At 44.0% G+C, this 22918-nt stretch overlaps 1 protein-coding gene across 1 annotated transcript in view; it reads right to left on the bottom strand.

Moving 5' to 3' along the window:
* The window catches only part of LMF1 (lipase maturation factor 1), a 354817-nt gene that overhangs the window by 307232 nt on the left and 24667 nt on the right, over window positions 1-22918 (bottom strand). The window contains exon 3 of the mRNA XM_088464984.1: window positions 13696-13706. Coding sequence (XP_088321110.1) covers window positions 13696-13706 — 11 coding nt within the window. The remainder of the gene's footprint in view (window positions 1-13695; window positions 13707-22918) is intronic.

Genomic DNA, 22918 nt, shown 5'->3' with positions numbered 1-22918 from the left:
GTAAACGGGCGACTGATGTTTGTGGATTTCATGTGCACCAAAAACGTCAATGTTCCCACTTTTTAAGCCCACCTAGGTGTAGGAGGTTAAAAGTAGCCCGGCTGGCCAGCCTTTGTAGTTACAAATAAAAGGAGGCCAACTTCTGAAAGTCACTTCAATGGTAGAGGCCAATCGTAGGCGTCTGATTCAGAGAAAGCCTCACATCTTGCGAAGTGAAACAAAGAGCATTTTAGAAAAATGACAACGCAGAGAGGGGACTCAGGGGGGCAAGGGGGGGGTCACATCAGTTATCCAGTTGAAATTTGCAAAACATAATTCCCACAGAAGGACTACTGGCTTCTCCTGGGGAATAAGGTAACATTGCTGGAATAACCAGTGACACTGGTAAGAAGTGAAATCTGCTCTGTAGCAAGAAATATCACCGCCATAAGTAGCCGTGTCTTGGCGTTGGCCTACAGAGCGCTCAATATTAGTAAGGCGAGTAAAAATTGCAATCCCCACGTTAGCCAGACAATGGGAGGAAGATGAAGCCCACAAGTCATATCCATAAAACGACAACCTGTTGAGGTCACCAAGGTATCAGCAGCAGCACAGAGTATATCAGGAGATGAGTGACGTGAGGACAGGGGCAGTGACATGATGTGAGGAGGGGAATGGAGGCAGCAAGAAGTCACAGGATGATAGATATACAATTTGTACTAAAACAATAATGTTATTTTTACTATTATAAAGTAGATAATAAAGTCTTAACTTACAGAACATTGCGATCCACATAACTATCAGAATTTGAGGAAAACCTGTGTAATACTGATTACGAACTGCAGCTTCCCTCACGTTAGCATTCGGAAGAAATGTGGTGGCCGGAATCTGCGTGTGCAGACGCATCCATGGAACTAGGATGCTGAACGCTTGCACCCGATTGGACAGAGCTCTGCGGTCCTCCAGTCAGGTCAGACATCCCAGGACTCGAGAACAGCGAGTGCACCAGGGAAGAACAAATCAGCATGAAAGTCAATGGCAGATTAGTTTAATAATAAGCATTATTTAGTATATTATCCAATAATAATTTAAATAAAAGTGGCCATTCCCTTGAGGTTATACAATACCACTAAACATCCATGCAACATCTATCTATCAAAGTATGAAAAATACACTGGTAACATGGAACTGGAATGAAAATATCACCGAAACCTGAACCTTTGTATGTGAATAACATGAGGTTAACAGAATACCCCCTCTCCCCATTCCTGAGCACAGACTGACAGCATTCTGCATTACTGCAGCAGGACAAACTGTTTACCACATTAGTCAGCAGGGCCCTGTAGCTAGCTGACATGTTTTGCATATTCCTCTCCGCAGCCTTAATACAGGGAAAGAGGAAGTGACCCTGCTGACCGGCACACCCACCGCACTGACCCCTCGGCCCGTTCTTCTCTTGTCATGGTACTAGTTAAGGTCCCGTTGTCATGACAACCAAACTTCCTCCCCGCAGATGGCTTAAATCCATACAGGTGCCACGGAGCCCGGCTGAAAGGAAAAAAGCTGTGGTAATGGCCTGGCTGGGCCTAATGGAGCTGCAATGGATAAGAACATGCTTCCCTTCAGCGGAAATTGGGCCTAGCAACACAAGGCCATTTAGTCTTGATATATTCAGAATATTTAGCATCCACTCAGCTTGGGGGCATTGCAAATTAGCATTTCCCAGTGCTCCCAGTTCCTGCTCTTGAAATGCAGAGCAGCTTTCTGTGGTTAGACGTTAACCCAGAGGCGGACAAGGCCATCGATGCAGGGTGCTGGTTTCACGCTGGGTCTATAGGGGAGCGAGAGTTTGACAAGACGTGCCAAGACACATTATAGGAGACCGAATATACAGAGATAGGCAGATGTTCTGAAGGGAAAAATAATCTTCATTTTATATTTGTTTTTATGGCTAAAATAATCGGGAATATAAACCAGCTGCACTGCTATATAGGTATATACAGTACATAGGGTTGAAGGAATATTAAATAGCACTATGTAGTAATATGAAATGTATAAATATACAATTAAGTCAAGCTGGGGCTTGTAGTTCCACAACAGAGAAAAAGCCCCGTCCTGCATACAACTTTTAAATACACTGAAAATGCCGGTCAGCCGAGCCTTATTTACATCTCTTGTATAAGTCACGAGAATGAGGGACAGGTGGAGATGTTGCTCACAGCAACCAATCAGATTACAGCTATCATTTATCTGGTACATTCTATAAAATGATAGCTACAGGTCTGATTGGTTGCTATGGACAATACCGCCACTTGTCGTCTACAGGCATATCACTTATTTTGTGAGGGGGCTGGGGATGTTTGGCTGCCCCGTTGATAGCATACATGTGAATTCACTCTCCACACACTGAGATATCATTAGTACTTTAATTCAGTTTTAGTTTTCTTGTTCCAAAATCCAATTTTTATTTTAGTGCAGTATAAATCTACTTTCAGTCAGGAGCTCCTCTATCCCAGCATTTTGAGACAGCTATTCCTATTGAAAGATGAACATTTTTAAAACCCACGCAGATGCCATCTTGACGCATATATGCATACATATTGGGGCATGACGCCAGTAAACATCGTTGTACGCTCCGGAAACCATATTTATTTTTTAGCTTGAAGCATGTAAGTCTGTGAGGGAATTGATAGGACCAGTTTAAGCGTTGCAGTCTGAGCCATGAGTCAGAAGGTCCCTACACTTTGCCATTACATCAGAATCCTGTAGCATACCACAATGTGGTTAGATTACCTTATCCCCAATCAGGTGGGGCGGGAGAAATAGCGACAGGCGGGGGTCCATCTTGCGGAAATTAGTGGCTTGGTGTTTCCATCTTAGAAGCAGCTTCCCCCCCCCCTTAGCCACTGCACATGCCTCTAATCACTGGTTATAAATTACTGCAATCTTATTTTACGTGGAGTCTGACCAGGTCAGCAGACAGGCTAATGAGGGAGACATAAAGCTGCAGCGTGCCGTGTAAGGGGAATTTAGCAGAGCTCTGCATCAAGCGTTGGGGTGAAACAGATTAAGGCTCTTCCACTTTAAAAAAATTCAAGAAAAACTCTTCCCCCAAAATACTTATATGCACCATGCAGAGCCGGATTAGGGGACCCCTGGCACACGAGTGGAAAATCATTATAAGCTTTACTTTAACGATTGTAAAAAAATAAAAAAAATGAAAACGCAAAAACTAAATCCGATTAGCAAAATGAAAAAATTATTTTGTTGGGTTTTCATATTGCTTTTATATGTACGGAATTACCGATCACATCTTGTGATTATTGCATCCATATTAGGCACAAAATAAGGCATAAAATATGGTAGATTTATGGGGGCACCAGAAAAGGACACTACCCCATATGCTGACATGAACAGGTTGTTACAGGAAGGCAGGCAGATCTAGTAACCCTTGATTGGCCCATTATTACGCCACACATGGCTATACAGTGTGTGCCACATAACGGCTTGGCACTGCTCGGTACATTACTTGCAACACGAAAGCCACAAAAAGATTTTTATTTAAAATACACTTTGCCCACAGAGGCAATTGCCTTATAGTCTACATAACTTTACATTTTAATAAAAGTGTTTTAATTACTTAATCCCCTTTTTATATACACCAGTGTTGTCTTTATTGTGCCCAATTTTTTTATGCGCGAATATACCTTAAATGAATAATGGTACACACCCACTTGGCATTGTTTGGGCAGAGCATCTGGTAAAAAAGGAACAGCAAGGAAAATATGGTCCCCCTAAACCAGTGAGGGCAGCAGGTGGTCCTAAGGGGGTGTAGTTTAGATCCCGGCTGTTGGGATATCGGCGGCGGAATCCATACACCAGTGAGAATCCCGGGGCTAACATCCCGACAGTAGTAGTGGGAGGTTTAGGGTTAGGCACTAGGGGGGAAGGGTTAGGTTTAGGCTGCACAGAGGGAGGGTTAGTTTTAGGGGTAAGAGTAGGGGATACCTAACGACAGGTGTCTGTATCCTAACCCTGATGGGATGCCGGTTTCGGTTTCTGACCGCTGGCATTCTGTACCCAACCCACCCTAAGGCCGCATGAGGTCATCCTACCCTTCTTTTGCGATCCCAGCTCCTCCTGCTTTGTGATCGTATGTATCTTTTATATCTTGTAGAGCTCATTTAAAATGCCCGCTGACACATTACTACAGATTGATTAAATCAAAGAGACAGCTATGGATTTAACTTATTACTGAGATAAAGAATAATGTGTGTCATTTTTGAAGATTGGGGGACCACCAAATGCCTATCACTGTACTAATCAATGCTGCCCCACTCCTGTGTTGCTGAAGGCTGTGTAGCAGACAACAGAGACCACTTTATGGAAAACCATATAATAATTTGCTATGGTCCCACCCATCTCCAATAGGCATGCACAATGGGGGCGGAGCATGGGTGAGAGTGGTAGAGTGGGGGGTGGAGTGGGAAAAGCAGGGGCGGAGCAGCAGAGAGAGGGGCGGAGCTGAGCAGGGGGGGAGGGTTTGCAGACTTAGGTGACCCAGCATGTGCTGGGTTCCTTTACCATCGACAGCCGCCCCCTTTTGTAGTGATGCCCGGAGCAAGAGAATTTCTCTCTCGCTCCGGGGCTTGCGCAAGCGCAGTGCGGCCACTGCGCCTGCGCAGGGCCTCAACATCGACCCGCTTGCGAGCGTGTCTGAATGAGACCCTCTGTGTGCTATAGAGGAAAATAGCGTGTGTCCTATACATGTACATGAAATAATGGACAGGCTCCTACTAAATATGTCCAACATGCTCTACTTTAGCAGCAGGATGTCGGTTTTGGAAGGGAGTTTCCACTTTAACCGAGCAGACAGAGAGTAAATGACAGGTTTGTAGACTTGCTTTGCAGAAATGAATAAAGTGCCTGGTCAGGTGAAGGGCAGACTACAGTGATATCACAGCTCTGTATGTAGTGATTGTGGCAACAAGCTACAACTCCATAGTGCCTGTAACACAACCTGTCTTCCCTAGCCGATAGCACTGTTGAATCAGTGAGTGCATGAATCCTGCACAGAGCTAACACCTGCAGAGTAGGTAACACTAAAGGTGCCCATCCACTTGTAGATGCGGGGAATGACGGCACGATTACGACATCGTAATCGCGCCGTCGTCTCCCTAGGGGTGAAGTGCATACACTGAACGTTTAGACATCAATCAGCCCCGAACATGGGCAACCTGACGACGGTCGTCAGGTTGACCATCATTTTCAGGCGATGATAGATGTCGGAAAAACGACCAGCGGGAGCGCGCCTCGCTGGTCGTTTTAGACATTTAAATGCCCGATTTGCAGCCGATACTTGAGCGACTGCGCGACTACGATGTCTTAATCGTGCATTTGCTCAGTATTATCGGCAAGTGGATGGGCAACTTAACTGGTGTTTGATGTGAGAAGAGGTAACTTAGTATTTCAGTGGAGGGCAGGCAGTGCTACACTAAAGTACACAGGCAACATGGTATATAGGAAAATATTTATATTTGGACCTAATATCCTTAATAAAAGCAACGTGGTTGAGAGTAGATATATACATTATATAGGAAAGAAAATAAACAAATGATTTTACTCTCTTCTCCCCGCTTGCAATTTCATTACTGATATGTACTTATATATTGCATAACTATATTCAGACTTCAGGAAAAGGGATCTTCTGCGCTTAATAATATGATAATTAATTGATGTCCACCGATACCACTTTAAGCATCTGCACTTTGAAAACACACAAATATAATCACGATGATAGTAATTTAACTGATTTGAAGAATAATAAACTTCTGCAACAATGTAATGTCTTTCAACATAATGCTATCGGCACTCCTGGGGATTTTTTCCCCCCATTAAACGAAGGCATGAGTAAAATTTACCAGATACAACGAAATGCCAGTTTAACACCACACAAGAGCTAGACTGTACGACAAATGCGAAAATACCACGTACAGACGTTTTATATTGTACAGAGCATGAAGGACCCGCATCTGAAACTGCCAGCGCCCTGCTACGGAGCTGAGACTGCCTGGAACAGTTTAAAGGGAGCTTTGGGGAGGGGGGTCCTTCTGCTACAACTAGGGAAATCTCCAAGCTCACTTACTTTCAGCTAATTGCTTCCTTCAGGCGGACTGCTTCAGTGCACTAATGGGTTTTAATAAAAACTTCCAATTGGACCAGTAAACCCCTCATTAAGCTGTTTTGAGAGCATGAATTTAAGAGAGGGGAGGGCAGGAGGTCACTGGGAATATGTAAGTCACCAGCGCCGGTGAGTGGGGTAGTCGTGATTGGAAACACTGGGAAGCAAATGTCCATCACCAGGGCACTTTACCACTGAGCCGCACCCATGTACAAACAAGATAGATACTGATACAATGATGCAAAGATACAATGAGTCAGACCATAGGCACCAGTTGGAAAAGGACAGATAAGCCCAAGGAAGCAGATTGGTCAACCTGGACAAAAATTGATTGGATGATAGACATGTGGATATACGTTTGGTCCCATCACTTCAAAATGACTCAAGTAGGGAAAACTAGGCAATCGTTTTGTGAAATTAGGTCAAAGTGACTGTATACGGAAAGGGGGCTATATAGTGATGCCAGCCAATGACCAAGTTAAAGGTATTTGTAACCAGACTGGCCTAAAATATTTTTTGTTAACATAAAAAAAAAAAAAAAAAACATTTTTAATGGGGGGTTAATCCCAAAACGGGAAAAAGTAATATTCAGATTGGGTTAAGCGAGAGAGAGAAGAAAAAAAAAAGGGAAAACAAATAACATTTCAAAAGAGTCTTTTCCTGCCGAGAGCAGGAAGAGACGCCGCTCACAAAGCTATCTTTCAGAATTTTTAAAGCATTGTTCTTTGAAGTCTTCATCAACCATTTTCAAAACCTCACAGAGGCCGAATCTTCCCCTCTGATAAATGGAACGCAAGAGAAGAAGACTTGTTGTTCCAGCTAAATTATAACGCAAATAATATTGTGGTTTTCCTGTGTTATAGCCTGGCCAGGAAGGATTTACATCTTATTCATCTCGTTCTTCAGGAACATCTTATCTAGGGACAAGAAAAACAGGGGTCCCACTGGTTACAAAGAGTGTGGGGGAAAGGCAAAGGGTGTCTGCTTGGGTTCAGGACGACAAGTCACTATGCTTTGTTTAAGAAGAGGAAATAGAAAGCAGGTGAGGGGACGATGCAGCTCAGAACACAGACACAAATAAGAGTACATGTTGCACCATTAAGGGCAGACATTTTGGGGGCTGCTACAATATTCATGAGAATGCAAATGATCAATTCACCCAGGAACCAGTGACGTCACAGAGACAAAACAGGCATCTTAAATTGTTCGGACATGAATACTGACCGGCTTCTCCCAAAAAAAATTCCCTTCCCAAGGGCGTATCTATAGTGGGTGCAGGATTTGCGGTGCACATAGTTATACTTACCTCTCTGCAGTCTCCAGGTTTCTGCTCTGCGGCGGCAATTTCCCAGTGACTTGCGTATGCGCAGTAGAGATGTCCCCAGGAATAACGCACAGGCGCCATTTTCCTGGAGACCTGGGTATGCACGGTAGATACTGGCACCAAGCCAGAGTCTACTATGCCGCCAGAGAGGAGGGGGCCAACACCGAATCTGCACACGGACCCTTCTGTGTGGATGCGCACAATCCACGTAAATGTAATAGTGTCGGCCGGCACAAAAATAGCAGAATATTGAGTGTGAGCTCTGTTGAAAACAATTATGGCAACTTGGGGTATAATACATCAAATGGCAGCTGGTGAATTAAAAAAAAAAACCTTAACCATAAACCTGTAACAAGTTATTGCGGTACTCAGTCAGCCGCAAGCAACCTCCGTGGGGAAAGGGAAGTCCCTCTGGTACCTTCGATTTGGTGTGTAAACATGCGATGAAGAAAAACTCCCCAGCTTTTTAGCAGAATTTATAAGCTCCAAGGTCACTCCAAGCAGTGCAGACTTGGGACTGCGGTCACTGCAAGCATAATGATGATTAGCTGATACAGATAAAAGATGCCTTCTTTGCACGGCAACACTTTACTCAATGGATTTGGTTAAGTTATTATAGTCAGCATTATTTTCATAAATGAATGTGGCAATGATGTAGCAGCTAGGGCTTGGTGACAGGTGCCCGGAACTTTACATATTTCTGTGTACCAACCGTAGCTTCCTTTGTCAGGGAAACCACAGTAGCGCCAGAGCTGCCCCTCTCTCCCCAGGTGCAAAATAGTACACCAATTATAGTTCCTGTTTCGTAGTAGTGACCTGAGTTTCTGAGATATACCTTATAGTTGTCAAAACCGTACATCGTTTACAGTTACTGACCATGGCTATTCCTTTGACTATGGTTTGTCTGCTGCCAGCCCTGACCTTGGAATGTTTAAACATTATTATACCTGTCTCCAGCTCTTGACAATGGGTCTACTGTCCTACTGTCATATTTGAAGTGTTCCCGAACTACCTTACTGTGCTCAACCGACTATTGCATAACAACTTGCCATATATTATATTCCTCGATAGAGGTTATTACAATGTAATAAGGGCAGGTGTTATATTATATGCCTATGTGGATGTTGAGCTGGTACAATCAAAGATCATCCATTAATACCTGGTTAGTGTTCTTTCTACCTGTAAACCTAAGTACCCTATTAGTGATAAATTTCTACTACCTAGAACTTAAGTCCTGGTGGCATCAGAGTATCGGTAAGCATTTTCAACTTTAAGGGGAAGGCTGCTGCTGTAGATGAAGATCTCCATTAGTGGTCCTAGAGGTCTTCACTTCCAGTATTGTTCAGAAGAATGAGTTATTTAGGCTGAAACATTTCTTACTAGGTTCATCAACTTTCTTAAATACAGGAAATCTAATGTGTATAGGTAAAGGTTAGCAGCGTATTTTGAAATAAAACGTCACCAGGTGTCAATGGGTCCAGCGCAAAAGTCAGTTCAGTTTAAACCACACAGTGAACAGATAGAGGAGCTATAAGTTCCACATTTCAAAATTTGAATTTAACATTGTTATATTCTATGACTTTTTTTTAAGTACTTCTGCTTCTTGCTCCTCGATTTACTGAAACATGTTCGTTTTGGAATGATAATAAAAAAGCACCAACATTTTGCAATATTGAAAATGTGTATTTTTGTTTGTTTGTATTTTTTTTATTTAATATGCTTACTTTAAAAAAAAAAAAAACCATATATAAAATCTATTTTGATGGCATAATAGCTAAATAGCCAGCAATTCCCCACATGATACAAATACACTTGTAATTTTGATAGAAAATCTGTATGATTATATGATGGTATGAGTGTTTGCCTTCATATATTAAATCTCCAAATCTCCAAAGTAAAAATCTCCAAAGTAAAGTCCCCCATACATCAGAGATCGATTGCAGCAATCGTGCAATTTGCAATCGATTGTGTATAAAAATCTTTCCCTTTTTCAATCGATTGCAGATTGGAGAATTGCCACAATCGATTGAAAAAAGGGAAAGATTTTTATACACAATCGATTGCAAAATGCATGATTGCTGCAATCGATCTCTGATGTATGGGGGCCTTCAGAAGGTTGTTACGTGACTATATAATAACAACACATGCTGAAGGCCCACCTTCATATCTGATTGCAATCAGAGTTGGGCAGATGATACTGTGTTAGTAATTTATAATGGCAGGAACCCACACAGCGCTTGTTACATTTAATGTTTGCTGGACTGGTGGGTGGATTATAGCAATCTATAAGTGCGTCTAGCTAAATGCATGCTGTGGGTCTGTTGTAGTACACCGCTATTAAATAATTATGATTTCTGGCATGGAACTGGTAAAAAAAAATAAAATTCAATTAAAATAATATTGTAATATACTAAACCATTATAGTGCAGTGGAGAATGCACTGAGAAGAGACATAGGGGTATATTTATTAAAGTGCGGGTTTTTAGAAGTGGAGATGTTGTCCATAGCAACCAATCATATTCTGCTGATCATTAATCTAGCACCTTCTAGTGTGCCGCGTGGGGTTAGCTCAGTCAGAGCCGTGGTCATCTTTGCCAGTAACTGCTGGCCCGGTGAGCACTGGGTTCTTCTCTTCTGGAAGGCTCAGACGCGCCTGGGCCGTGACCTTTTAAGATGCAGCGGCCTGACTTCATAGGTCATGCACGCCGCGTTGGCAGCGTGGGATGTGGGGGCCCTCAGTGTACCACAGCAAGATGTCCCTCTCAGAGGAGTTGGACCGGCTGACCGAGAATCTACAAGGTGAGGCCACTGTATCATGTTACATGCGGCTGGGGCAATGCTGGGTAAAGGGGCACTGTAACTCCGGGGAGCATTGTACTACTGCTGCTTGGGGACCGGACGTTTGCTGTACCCGAGTCTCTGACATGCATGAAGTTCTCTCTTACCTCAAGCCCTGAGACGGCTGTGCTGTGTATATGTGCTGTTAGGGTGTAGGCTGGATCCCCCCTTACTCTCAGGTCACCTAGTGCTGTCCAGGGTCGCAGTGCTGATTATTCTCCGGGATGACCCATGCTGATTAGGAACAGGGGTGCCAGGTCAGGCTTTATCACCCTGGAAAATGGGCTTTTTTTATTGTCTGGTTTATATGGCAGAATCCTGTATCTTGAATGTGAGTTCTAAAATGCTAACAAAGTTGCATGCGCAACATGTAGGGCTCATGCAGAGACCATTACCACACCACTGACTTATTGTGTTCTACATGGCTGGGCCTTTTTCTCTGCTAATTTCATCCTCTTCTCCTCCTCCTACTTACATATGCTTTTTTTATGCAATTTATTTTTTTTCTTAATTAAATGTCATCTTTTGTAGATTTATTGTAAGTTGCAATTTACCATGTATTTATTTATTTATTTTTTTTCATTTAGCATACTTGTAGATATAAGATTCTAAATTACAAACATAGGTTTACTGTCCAAGGTAGAAGAAAATAAAAACATCTATGTAGATTCCTTCTTTCTTGTGTTTTATATATCAGATCACCATCAGATCATCATCATATCGTACATGATCATATCGTTCATTGGTCACACACCCGCGCATCGCTGGACGGTGTGCCTCAGCAATTTTAAAATTTTGTGATGAGTGCCTCGAGTTGGAAAAGGTTGAAAATCACTGTTCTAGATAATAGCAAGAATCTGATTGGTTGCTATGGGCAACATCTCCACTTCTAAAAACCCTGCACTTTAGTAAATATACCCCCATAAAGTGGAGTCCACTAAGAAATTTAATCCAGTAGAGTCACACAGAGGAGAGTGCCCTGAGAAGAGTCACACAGAGGAGAGTGCCCTGAGAAAAGAGTCATACAGTGGGGAGTGCCCTAAGGAGAGTCATACAGTGGAGAGTGCCCTGAGGAGAGTCATACAGTGGAGAGTGCCCTGAGAAAAGAGTCATACAGTGGAGAGTGCCCTGAGAAAAGAGTCATACAGTGGAGAGTGCCCTGAGGAGAGTCATACAGTGGAGAGTGCCCTGAGGAGAGTCATACAGTGGAGAGTGCCCTGAGGAGAGTCACACAGTGGAGAGTGCCCTGACCGAGGAGAGTCACACAGTGGAGAGTGCCCTGAGGAGAGCCACACAGTGGAGAGTGCCCTGAGGAGAGCCACACAGTGGAGAGTGCCCTGAGGAGAGCCACACAGTGGAGAGTGCCCTGAGGAGAGCCACACAGTGGAGAGTGCCCTGAGGAGAGCCACACAGTGGAGAGTGCCCTGAGGAGAGCCACACAGTGGAGAGTGCCCTGAGAAGAGCCACACAGTGGAGAGTGCCCTGAGGAGAGTCACACAGTGGAGAGTGCCCTGAGGAGAGTCACAACGTGGAGAGTGCACTGAGAAGAGTCATACAGTGGAGAGTCATACATACAGTGGAGAGTGCTTTGAGGAGAGTCACGCAATGAGAGTACACTGAGGAGAGTCATACAGTGGAGAGTGCACTGAGGAGAGTCATACTGTGGAGAGTGCCCTGAGAAAAGAGTCATACAGTGGAGAGTGTCCTGAGAAGAGAGTCATACAGTGGAGAGTGCCCTGAGGAGAGCCACACAGTGGAGAGTGCCCTGAGGAGAGCCACACAGTGGAGAGTGCCCTGAGGAGAGCCACACAGTGGAGAGTGCCCTGAGGAGAGTCACACAGTGGAGAGTGCTCTGAGGACAGTCATATATACAGTGGAGAGTGCTTTGAGGAGAGTGACGCAGTGGAGAGGACATTGAGGAGAGTCACACAGTGGAGAGTGCACTGACCGTGGAGAGTCACACAGTGGAGACTGCCCTGAGGAGAGCCACACAGTGGAGAGTGCACTGACAGTGGAGAGTGCACTGAGGAGAGTCATACAGTGGAGAGTGCACTGACAGTGGAGAGTGCACTGAGGAGAGTCATACAGTGGAGAGTGCACTTAGAAGAGTCATACAGTGGAGAGTCATACAGTGGAGAGTGTTTTGAGGAGAGTCACACAGTGAAGAGTGCCCTGAGAAAAGAGTCATACAGTGGAGAGTGCCCTGAGGAGAGCCACACAGTGGAGAGTGCCCCTGAGGAGAGCCACACAGTGGAGAGTGCCCTGAGGAGAGCCACACAGTGGAGAGTGCCCTGAGGAGAGCCACACAGTGGAGAGTGCCCTGAGGAGAGCCACACAGTGGAGAGTGCCCTGAGGAGAGCCACACAGTGGAGAGTGCCCTGAGGAGAGCCACACAGTGGAGAGTGCCCTGAGGAGAGCCACACAGTGGAGAGTGCACTTAGAAGAGTCATACAGTGGAGAGTGCACTTAGAAGAGTCATACAGTGGAGAGTCATACAGTGGAGAGTGTTTTGAGGAGAGTCACACAGTGGAGAGTGCCCTGAGAAAAGAGTCATACAGTGGAGAGTGCCCTGAGGAGAGCCACACAGTGGAGAGTGCCCTGAGGAGAGCCACACAGTGGAGAGTGCCCTGAGGAGAGCCACACAGTGGAGAGTGCCCTGAGGAGAGCCACACAGTGGAGAGTGCCCTGAGGAGAGCCACACAGTGGAGAGTGCCCTGAGGAGAGCCACACAGTGGAGAGTGCCCTGAGGAGAGCCACACAGTGGAGAGTGCCCTGAGGAGAGTCATACAGTTGAGAGTGCCCTGAGGAGTCATACAGTGGAGAGTGCACTGAGGAGAGAGACACAGTGGAGAGTGCCCTGAGGAGAGTCATTTAGTGGAGAGTGCCCTGAAAAGAGTCACACAGTGGAGAGTGCTCTGAGGACAGTCATATATACAGTGGAGAGTGCTTTGAGGAGAGTCACGCAGTGGAGAGGACATTGAGGAGGGTCATAATATAGTGGAGAGTGCATTGAGAGCTGCACAATAAGTCTACATACATTAAGACACACAACTTGTGCCTGTGTGTACCACGAAGGCTTATAAATCCATGTGACTGTAAATCTCGCCCTATATAAAAGTACACAAGACACCAGTCCATTATATATGGTCGCCAATTAATAAAACATGTGAATATAATGTCTATAAAGAAAAATGTAAGAGGTCATGAATTTGATATAAACCCATATTTACAGACAGAAATCAAACCATAGGAAAAAACAATACTACGTCCCTATTACAGTAGACGAGACTTCCACTATGTGGAATCTCTTACCCACTTAGTGGAACAATACAAAATCAATTCGGAGTGCTTTCTTCTTAGTAAGGTCACTTACCGAAGGAATACCTGCAACAGATAAGAGAAAGAGAAAACTACATTAGATGTGTATGATATCACATTAGATCAAAAAAATAGAAGTGACAACTGGGCTTAAAATGTGCCTTCATCAAGGCTTTTAAAGACTTACGGCAGTGATTCAATTAGGGGTTTCCAGTCTTTTTTTTTTCCGATATTGCATTTAAATCGCAATGCGACTATGACGCACCAGCAGACTGCGATGATTAATTTGTTATGCGACACTTGCATATCTGCGTGCGACAGAGTCTCTGAATTTGTATACAAACCGCTACAATGTAGCAGCCGCAGATTTTTTTCATTCCAAGTTCCGTTGTGGTTCCTATTCAGACTGAGTTGCACACAGATATACTGTAGAGGCGTCACATATCAAATTAATCAGCGCAGTCTGCCGATGCGTCCGAGTCGCATTGCAATGCGACTTAAGGCCCCCCCATACACCATCCGACAGATTGCCAGATCTTGCGATCGGATTGGAAATGGCGATCCGTCGGTTGGAAATGCCGACCAGTGGCCATCGATGTTTCACAATCTGTCGGAGGACCCGTGAAATTACTACTACTAAACTGTTGCTTAACTTGTCAAGAAAACTTATATGTCTCATATATTGTATAAAAGAAACAATAGCACAGAAAAGGGAAGGGCTAAATGTAGTAGGCTGCGAGCTGATGCCTCTGCAGGATTAAATGCGAATATACCCATATTTTTAAACTGCTTTAAAAATACGGGTTTACTCACATGTATTCCGGCAGCTGCGCTGGCTCGCAGTCTATTACATTTAGCTCATGGATTTTTTTGCACGTCATCTTAAAATACAGACACAGTTAGGGCTGATTCTGTGTCTGGAGTAAAGCAAAAAATGAAATAAAAGCTAGTACCTTTGCAACCATGCTGCAATGCAAAGGCAATAAATACTTTTATTATTTCTGAATGCAGGTCGCAGATGTGTCCTCATGCACCAAATGAGCCATATGGTGTAGCAGCTTTTTCTATAAAATTGCATTTTATTTGCACTGCAGACGCAGCGAAAACACAGCACAATCTGTGCCCGAAATTCTGAACTGCGACTTTAACCGCACAGCAATAGGATTTCAATATGTACATCGTCGCTCATTGGAATGTGCCGTGAAAAAAAAGCCGCTGCATCGCGGCACTTCGTATGCAGATCCAGACTCATTTGCACACAGATGTATAAAGGTTGCGCGCCAAATTAATCAGCGTCGTCTCGTTAAACGGTTTGGACTCATCACATTGTGACTAGAGATGTGTGCTGACCCCTGTGTTTTGGTTTTGAATCTGGATTCATCTACGTATTTTGGCTTTGGTTTTGCAAAACCACCATCATGTGTTTTGGTTTTGGAACCAAACTCGGACCTGGTTCGACTCGGAACCCGTAAATTCGGTTGTCGTTGGTTCTCTGGGAACCGAACCCGCACACCTCTAATTGTGACAGACGCATTTTCAGGCAAAAAGACGTTTGCGCATGCCAAGTCACACAGAACAGGGTGCGCCGACAAGGGATGTAGCAGTAGTGTATAAGGACACATCTGTAAACACTGGCTGCTTTTGTATGTAGCCCACAAATACTGGACAGCTTTATTCCTACAGTGCATTTTAATTTGAGTCTGGACAAGCCTTCCCACATGTAAATCTCCCTGCACATTTTACATCTGCCCCGCCTGCAGTGCACCAAAGTTACTTGCTTTCTCTGCATTGCCTCCGACTCAGAATAGGCACCACTTGCCTGTAATTTGTCACCTCTAAGTGATAAAACTTTTACCCAGGAGATTTTGTGCTGGAAAAGTCTTCGTGTAAACGTACAAAACTCTGTTGTATTTTGAAAACCAACCAAAATTCAGTATCAGTTCATCACTAACAACTGTGCAAAATGAGACACGTCAGTGTTTAAGATGTCAAGAGATTACAGTTAATTAAACGTGAGTGCATGCTGGAGCTCCCCACTTCAGAGGACAGTTCCTGAACCATGTCTGTCCGTCCCCCAGCATCGAGAAATTGCAATTCAGCTTTCCAAGACAGACTCTTATTAGAGGAAGCCCCGGAGACAGGAGACAGCATTAGCACTGGGCACAGGATGCTACAGAGATGCTCTGGCTGTTTATAATGAAATGAATCTTTGAAATCCAATCCTTTCTCCCAAGTGCAAGAATTCAAACCGATCCAGACTCTGTGTCAGCTTTCAATGATTATTTTGGTCTGTTCTTCAAATAAGCAAGAGAGTAAAAAAAAAAAAAACCCCAGAACTTATTTTAAGGACAACTTTACGCGCGCTTAAACACAATTTCTATGAACTAAGTATATGCAAATAATAAAAAATAAATGAAATCAATTTGACATTTTTAGTAATAAAACAAGCATTGTGGAAAAAGCCTAGCTCACTAGTGAAAAACTGGAATTACAGTATTTGAAAGGAAGCATCATGTACCCATAACATATTCTGTATAAATCAAAGGGTCATCAGTACAGGCTGAAAATGGCAAAGGGGCAACGTGTTTAACTATTTCTCTGCCAGTACCATTCCGCTGTATCCAGCTTGTTGTCGGACACCGTATAGGTAATAGCACGAGGATATGCACTGAAACTGGAGAGAGTTTGGTTCAAAAGGAAATCTGAGGAACAAGTACTTCACAGGAAGGCTAGTGGATAAATGGAACAGCCTCCCATCAGAGGTGGCAGAGGCTAAGACAGTGTAGCAATTTAAACATGCTTGGGATAGGCAGAAGGATATCCTTACTAAAGGGCTACGTTCAGTATCCTGACAAAGGGGATGCCGTCACTTAAAATACCGGCGCCGGAAACCCGAAGGTAAGTAGCGGGTTAGGGGGAGGGTTAGGCACTAAGGGGGGAGGGGGAGGCTAGGCTTCGTCACTAGGGGGGGTTAGCTTTAGTAACCGGGGAGAGAGGGCTAGGAAACAGACCTATCGATATCGATAGGTGTCGATATCCTGACCCTGTCGGGATGCTGGTGTCGGGATTTTGACAGCAGGGATCCCATGCGCTGGCATCTCGTACCTATCTCTTACAAAAGGACTAAGGATCAAATAGGGTTGAGGTTACCAAAAGTTCTCAGAATGATGTGCCTTGAAAGCAATACGCATGTTTGCAAAAGTAGAAATGTCAATGTTCAGGTGTCATTTACTCTCTCTTTTAATGACAATTTGATAGTGAACTATAAATGTACACTACCGTTCAAAAGTTTGGGGTCACTTAGAAATGTCCTTATTTTTGAAAGAAAAGCACTTGTTTTTTTTCAATGAAGATAACATTAAATTAATCTGAAATAGACTCTAAACATTGTTAATGTGGTAAATGACTATACTAGCTGCAAACGTCTGTTTTTTATAGGAATATCTACATAGGTGTATAGAGGCCCATTTCCAGCAACCATCACTCTAGTGTTCTAATGGTACATTGTGTTTGCTAAGCGTGTTAGAAGACTAATGGATGATTAGAAAACCCTTGTGCAATTATGTTAGCACAGCTGAAAACGGGTTTGCTCGTTAGAGAAGCTATAAAACTGGCCTTCCTTTGAGCTAGTTGAGAATCTGGAGCATCACATTTGTGGGTTCGATTATACTCTCCAAATGGCCAGAAAGAGAACTTTCATGTGAAACTCGACAGTATATTCTTGTTCCTAGAAATGAAGGCTATTCCATGCGAGAAGTTGCCAAGAAACTGAACATTTCCTACAATGGTGTGTACTACTCCCTTCAGAGAACAGCACAAACAGGCTCTAACCAGAGTAGAAAGAGAAGTGGGAGACCCCGGTGGGCAACTGCGCAAGAAAACAAGTACATTAGAGCCTCTAGTTCAGAAACAAGTCCTCAACTGGCAGTTTCATTAAATGGTACAAGCAAAATGCCAGTGTCAACGTCTACAGTGAAGAGGCGACTCCGGGATGCTGGCCTTCTAGGCAGAGTGGCAAAGAAAAAGCCATATCTGAGACTGGCCAATAAAAGGAAAAGAATCGTATGGGCAGACGAACACAGACATTGGACAGAGGAAGAATGGAAAAAAGTGTTATGGACAGATGAATCGAAGTTTGAGGTGTTTGTATCACACAGAAGAACATTTGTGAGACGCAGAACAAGTGAAAAGATGCTGGAAGAGTGCCTGACGCCATCTGTCAAGCATGGTGTAGGTAATGTGATGGTCTGGGGCTGCTTTGGTGCTGGTAAAGTGGGAGATTTGTACAAGGTAAAAGGGATTTTGGATAAGGAAGGCTATCACTCCATTTTGCAACGCCATGCCTTACCCTGTGAACAGAGCTTGATTGGAGCCAATTTCCTCCTCCAACAGGACAATGACCCAAAGCACACCTCCAAATTATGCAAGAACTATTTAGGGAAGAAGCAGGCAGCTGGTGTTCTGTCTGTAATGGAGTGGCCAGCGCAGTCACCAGATCTCAACCCCATTGAGCTGTTGTGGGAGCAGCTTGACCGTATGGTACGCAAGAAGTGCCCATCAAGCCAATCCAACTTGTGGGAGGTGCTTCAGGAAGCGTGGGGTGAAATTTCTTCAGATTACCTCAACAAATTAACAGCTAGAATGCCAAAGGTCTGCAATGCTGTAATTGCTGCAAAAGGAGCATTCTTTGACGAAAGCAAAGTTTGAAGGACAAAATTATTATTTCAAATAAAAATCATTATTTCTAACCTTGCCAATGTCTTGACTATATGTTCTATTCATTCTGCAACTCATTTGATAAATAAAAGACAGTTTTCATGTAAAACACGAAATTGTCTGGGTGAACCCAAACTTTAGAACGGTAGTGTATTTCTAGACTGTGCAAAATAGTGTTCCATTGAAAATAGCTGGCACCCAGTTATCGTCACTTCAGAGGACCTGTACGAATTAGTTGTGAAACTGCCTCCTACCCTTGGCGAATACATCGCTCGTCAAACAAAAGTCTTGTTTTTGTGTTTCATTGCAGAATCAGGGGCACTGCTGTGGTTATCCCACATTCAGCATGGAGCGCAACTCTTGTTGCATTAACAGATGCAGGTACCTGTATGAAAAAATCAGGGCCCTCGAAGGAGCAGGTAGGTAGTTCATCCACAAGAATGTCAAAATGTTTTCTATCACTCAACATAACAATGAGTTCAAGGTGGTGACTTGGCCTCCAAATTCCCCAGATCTCAACCCGATGAAGCATCTGTGGGATGTGCTGAAGAACAAGTCCAAGCCAAGGAGACTTCACAACTTACAGGACTTAAAGGATCTGTGGCTAACGTCTTTGTGCCAGATACCACAGGACACCTTCAGAGGTCTTGTGGAGTCCATGCCTCAATGGGTCACAGCTGTTTGGCGGCCTAAGGGGGACGTACACAATATTAGGTAGGTGGTTTTAACGTTACAGCTGATCGGTTTAGCTTTCCCTATCATAAACACAACTTAGAAAGTGCTACTGTAGAGGATACAGTAACAGAACTCCAGTAAAAATAACGTTGTGTAGTTATACATGCATTTCATATTATATATATATTTATTTTTTTAATCAGCTGAAAAATACCTGAAAGCAGAAAATTATAGTGACAGCCAGAGGTGTAATGGAGCCATTGCAGCTCATGATTGGGGAGGAACTCACAGTATTGACTCAACATATCCATATTTTGTGCATGACTGGTATTTCCTTATGCATTATGCCATACAGTATATACCAAACCAAGCTTAATGCTGGTCCTCATAGGTTGGAGTAAGGCAGTCCCTACACTTGACAGCAAAAGAAGCACAAATATACCTTTAGTATCACCTCAACCAATAAACATTCCGTTCAAATGAGCCAAACAAATATATACCTCATACCAATACTCTATGCTTTCAAGAGTGTCTAGATCGAAGGTTCCCAAACTCGGTACTCAAGGCACCCTAATGGTCTTGGGTTTTAAGGATAACCATGGTTGGAAACAGGTGACTTAATTAGTACCTCAGGTCTTTCGATTTAACCAATTGTGCTCCACCATGGATATTCTTAAATAACAAAACAGTATGATAAGAACAAATACACAAGAAGCATCCAAAAAAAAGAAAGAACAGCATAGGACAGTGGAAAGAAAGAAAGTGAAGTAAAAAGGACACTTCATTCGCTGCCCATGGGTTCACTTGCGAGGTTAACACTCAAGAGAAAGGGAGCCCAGACTTGGGTAAAAACATGTCCTCGATCATGAAGGTAATAAGTTATTTCCTCCATGGCCGCAACATGCCAAATCTGGGACTGAAGTGCAGAGAGGGCCGGGGAAGAGGCCTTTTTCCAATTTAAAGCAATCAAGGATTTTGCTGCCACCAGAATGTGTGTGGCTTATTTTCTTGAAAATATGCCAAGGTCTGGGGGATGGGGTTGCACAACAAAAATATCCAGGGTCCTTTTGGTATTGGAACCTCCAGGAGGCCATGGGCCAAGTCCCAGAAGGGGACAATATTCGGACAGGTCCACCATATATGGATCATAGTACCCCTGCAGCCACCACCCCACCAACAATTTGGTGAGGAGGATGGGAACATTTTGTTAAGTCTCCCGGGAGTATTATACTACCAGCGATAATAAATTTGGTATGCCGTCTCCCTTATTTTGGATGCAATAGAGCTTTTGGCTATCCCCAGCCTCATGTCATCCCAGGCCTCATCGTCTGAAGGAGGTCCAAGGTCGTGTCCCAAGCAATTTTATGGGGCTTCAGAGGGGAGGGTGACGTCTAGAAAGAGGGCATAGAGCTGGGAGATTAAGCCCTTGGACAAGGGGTTATGGACCTTTACCAGTTTAAATTTGCATTTACATGGACACACAAACTGATTTAGCTGAAATCATCTATGCTGCAGTTAACATACTAATTATAATACAGGCTCCAAGTTGTTCCGCTCACCCATTTTGTCCCCTGTTCTATGCAATAAGTGCTCTTACCCCAGTTAAATGCACCTAAAATAACATATGATCTCATAAAAAGGCGGTAGGAGACAATGCTAAGTTATAAGAATGCTTTCTGCAGACAAACCTCAGAACCGTCTAGAATGAATTTGAAACTCCTTTTTTTAGAGGCACTTTGCTTCCTTGGGTTAAAGTTTATAGCTCACAAGTTTCACTAATTGTAGGGAAACTTCTTTCATATTTGAGAGTTTGACACTGGCCTTTCATTATTACCCAGCCAATCATCCCGGGGCACCATAAAACAAAAATATCTTCGGTCAGAGGCTGCAATTTTATAAGACAATCTGCTGTACAACTTAAATCTAATCACTGTAATTTTCTAAATGACTCCAACACTGTAATGTGTCTAAGAAAGCCAATGTAGTTTATTGGAAGCAAACAGGCCAAATGTCTAATTATCCTGCAACACAGGCTTTGCCTTCTAGAAGATACTTTGAAAAAAAAAAAAATTTTACACAGGGAAGCCGCTTAGGAGGTGGCGACTTGGGGTGAGCCAGATGACTGTCACTCCCCGTTAATGTTAACTGTCAGGCATAGAAAATCTACAGACAATGGCTTAACAATGGGATAATGGAAAAGTCCACCCCAAGCGCAGGCATTTCAGAGTTTTGTAACGTGCTCACAGGATGGCCACCATTTTGCAGTGGCCGGTATCACTCCCCTCTGTACTAGTTCGCCACTGGTTACCGTAGCTAACAGCCAATCACAAAACAGTACGGAAGCGGAGGGGCAGTCCTGACAACTGCACCAAGGAGGCAGCTGTCACATGACATTTTATCTACAAGACAGGGTAGGTCGGCCCCGTTTGTGCTGTGGCAGGCTTCACTCATCAGCAAAGAGATATGGATTGCTGGGTGGATGTCTTAAGAACTTATGGGTCTATTTACTAAGCAGTGTTAGGAGACAGAGTGAAAAGTGATAAGAAAGTGATAAGGTGCCAGCCAATCAGCTCCCAACTGCCATCTCATAGGCTGTGTTTGAAAAATGACAGTTGGGAGCTGATTGGCTGGCACCTTATCACTTTCTTATCAGTTTTCACTCTGTCTCCTAACACTGTTTAGTAAATAGACCCTTTAGAAATCATCTCCAGTAAATTTAATGATCACAGTTTACACTAAATCCGCACTTTCCTCGCTGAGTGCAGGTGTTGTACAAGATAAATGACAGCTAGAAGCCGACTGGTTGCTATGGACAACAACTCCACTTGTTCTCTTTAGAAGGGTTGATAAATCTTGTTCCTAGTTAGAAGCTACAGTAGTGAACTTTGGGGGTCATTCAGACCCGCTCGCGAGCGCAGGACGCTCGCAAGCGGGTCGATGTTGCCCCACTGCGCATGCGCACGACGGAGGGAGCTCCGTTGTGCGCATGCGCGAGACCCGGATAGCGACGGGCTCTCCGTCGCTCCGGATCTCGCATCAAAGGGGGTGTGCTGTCGATGTTGATTGACAGCCCTTTTGATAGAGCCAAAATCACTCCAGGGCTTGCGGCAGCGAGACCCTACCGCAAGGGTCTCCTTGAAAATGGAGCGTCCTCCTGGACGTTCGCTAAGCTGTGGGTGACCACCCACAGCTATAGCGAGCGTCCATGATGATGGTCGCGATGGTCTTGACCATCGCGACCATCATCATGGACGCTCGCTATAGCTGTGGGTGGTCACCCACAGCTATGCGAGCGTCCAGGAGGACGCTCCATTTTCATGGAGGAGGGCCCTGATTCAGAGCCGAGCGCTCTGCTCAGAGCGTTCGGCTCTGAATCAGGCCCTTTATACCCAAGTTTATTACACAACAATGTACTGAAAGAAAGTGCTAAAGTGCAGCTGTAACCCTTTCAAGGCTCACATTTACCGTCACTGATGTCTCATATCGGAGCGACACCCACACCATTATGTGACAATTCAAATCCGTTTAAGAGTAACGCTCTGTTCATTATTTTTAGCCCAAACTGAAGCCAGGTTGCTAACTGTCATAACATACAACATTTATTCCACTGCTTATCTCTGGGGTTTCCCAATCTATGATGACTAGTAATGATACACAAATAAATACTTTATAATAAAAAAAAAAAACAACAAACACACTAATACAGCTGGGTACACACTGACAGATACATTGGCCGATCAATTGATCGCCCAATATATCTGATGCCTGTCAGCCAGTGTGTACCAGCGATATGTCTGAACGGCGTCGTTCACAGACATATCGCGTCGTCTGTGCTGAACAGCCGATGGACAGATATATCTGCAGACATATCTGTCCATCGGCAAGTG

The sequence above is a fragment of the Taudactylus pleione genome, unplaced genomic scaffold (assembly GCF_031769625.1).
Source record: "Taudactylus pleione unplaced genomic scaffold, aTauple2 ptg000061l, whole genome shotgun sequence".
In the NCBI taxonomy this organism is placed as follows: domain Eukaryota; kingdom Metazoa; phylum Chordata; class Amphibia; order Anura; family Myobatrachidae; genus Taudactylus; species Taudactylus pleione.
This window is presented reverse-complemented; position numbering and strand designations above follow the sequence as displayed.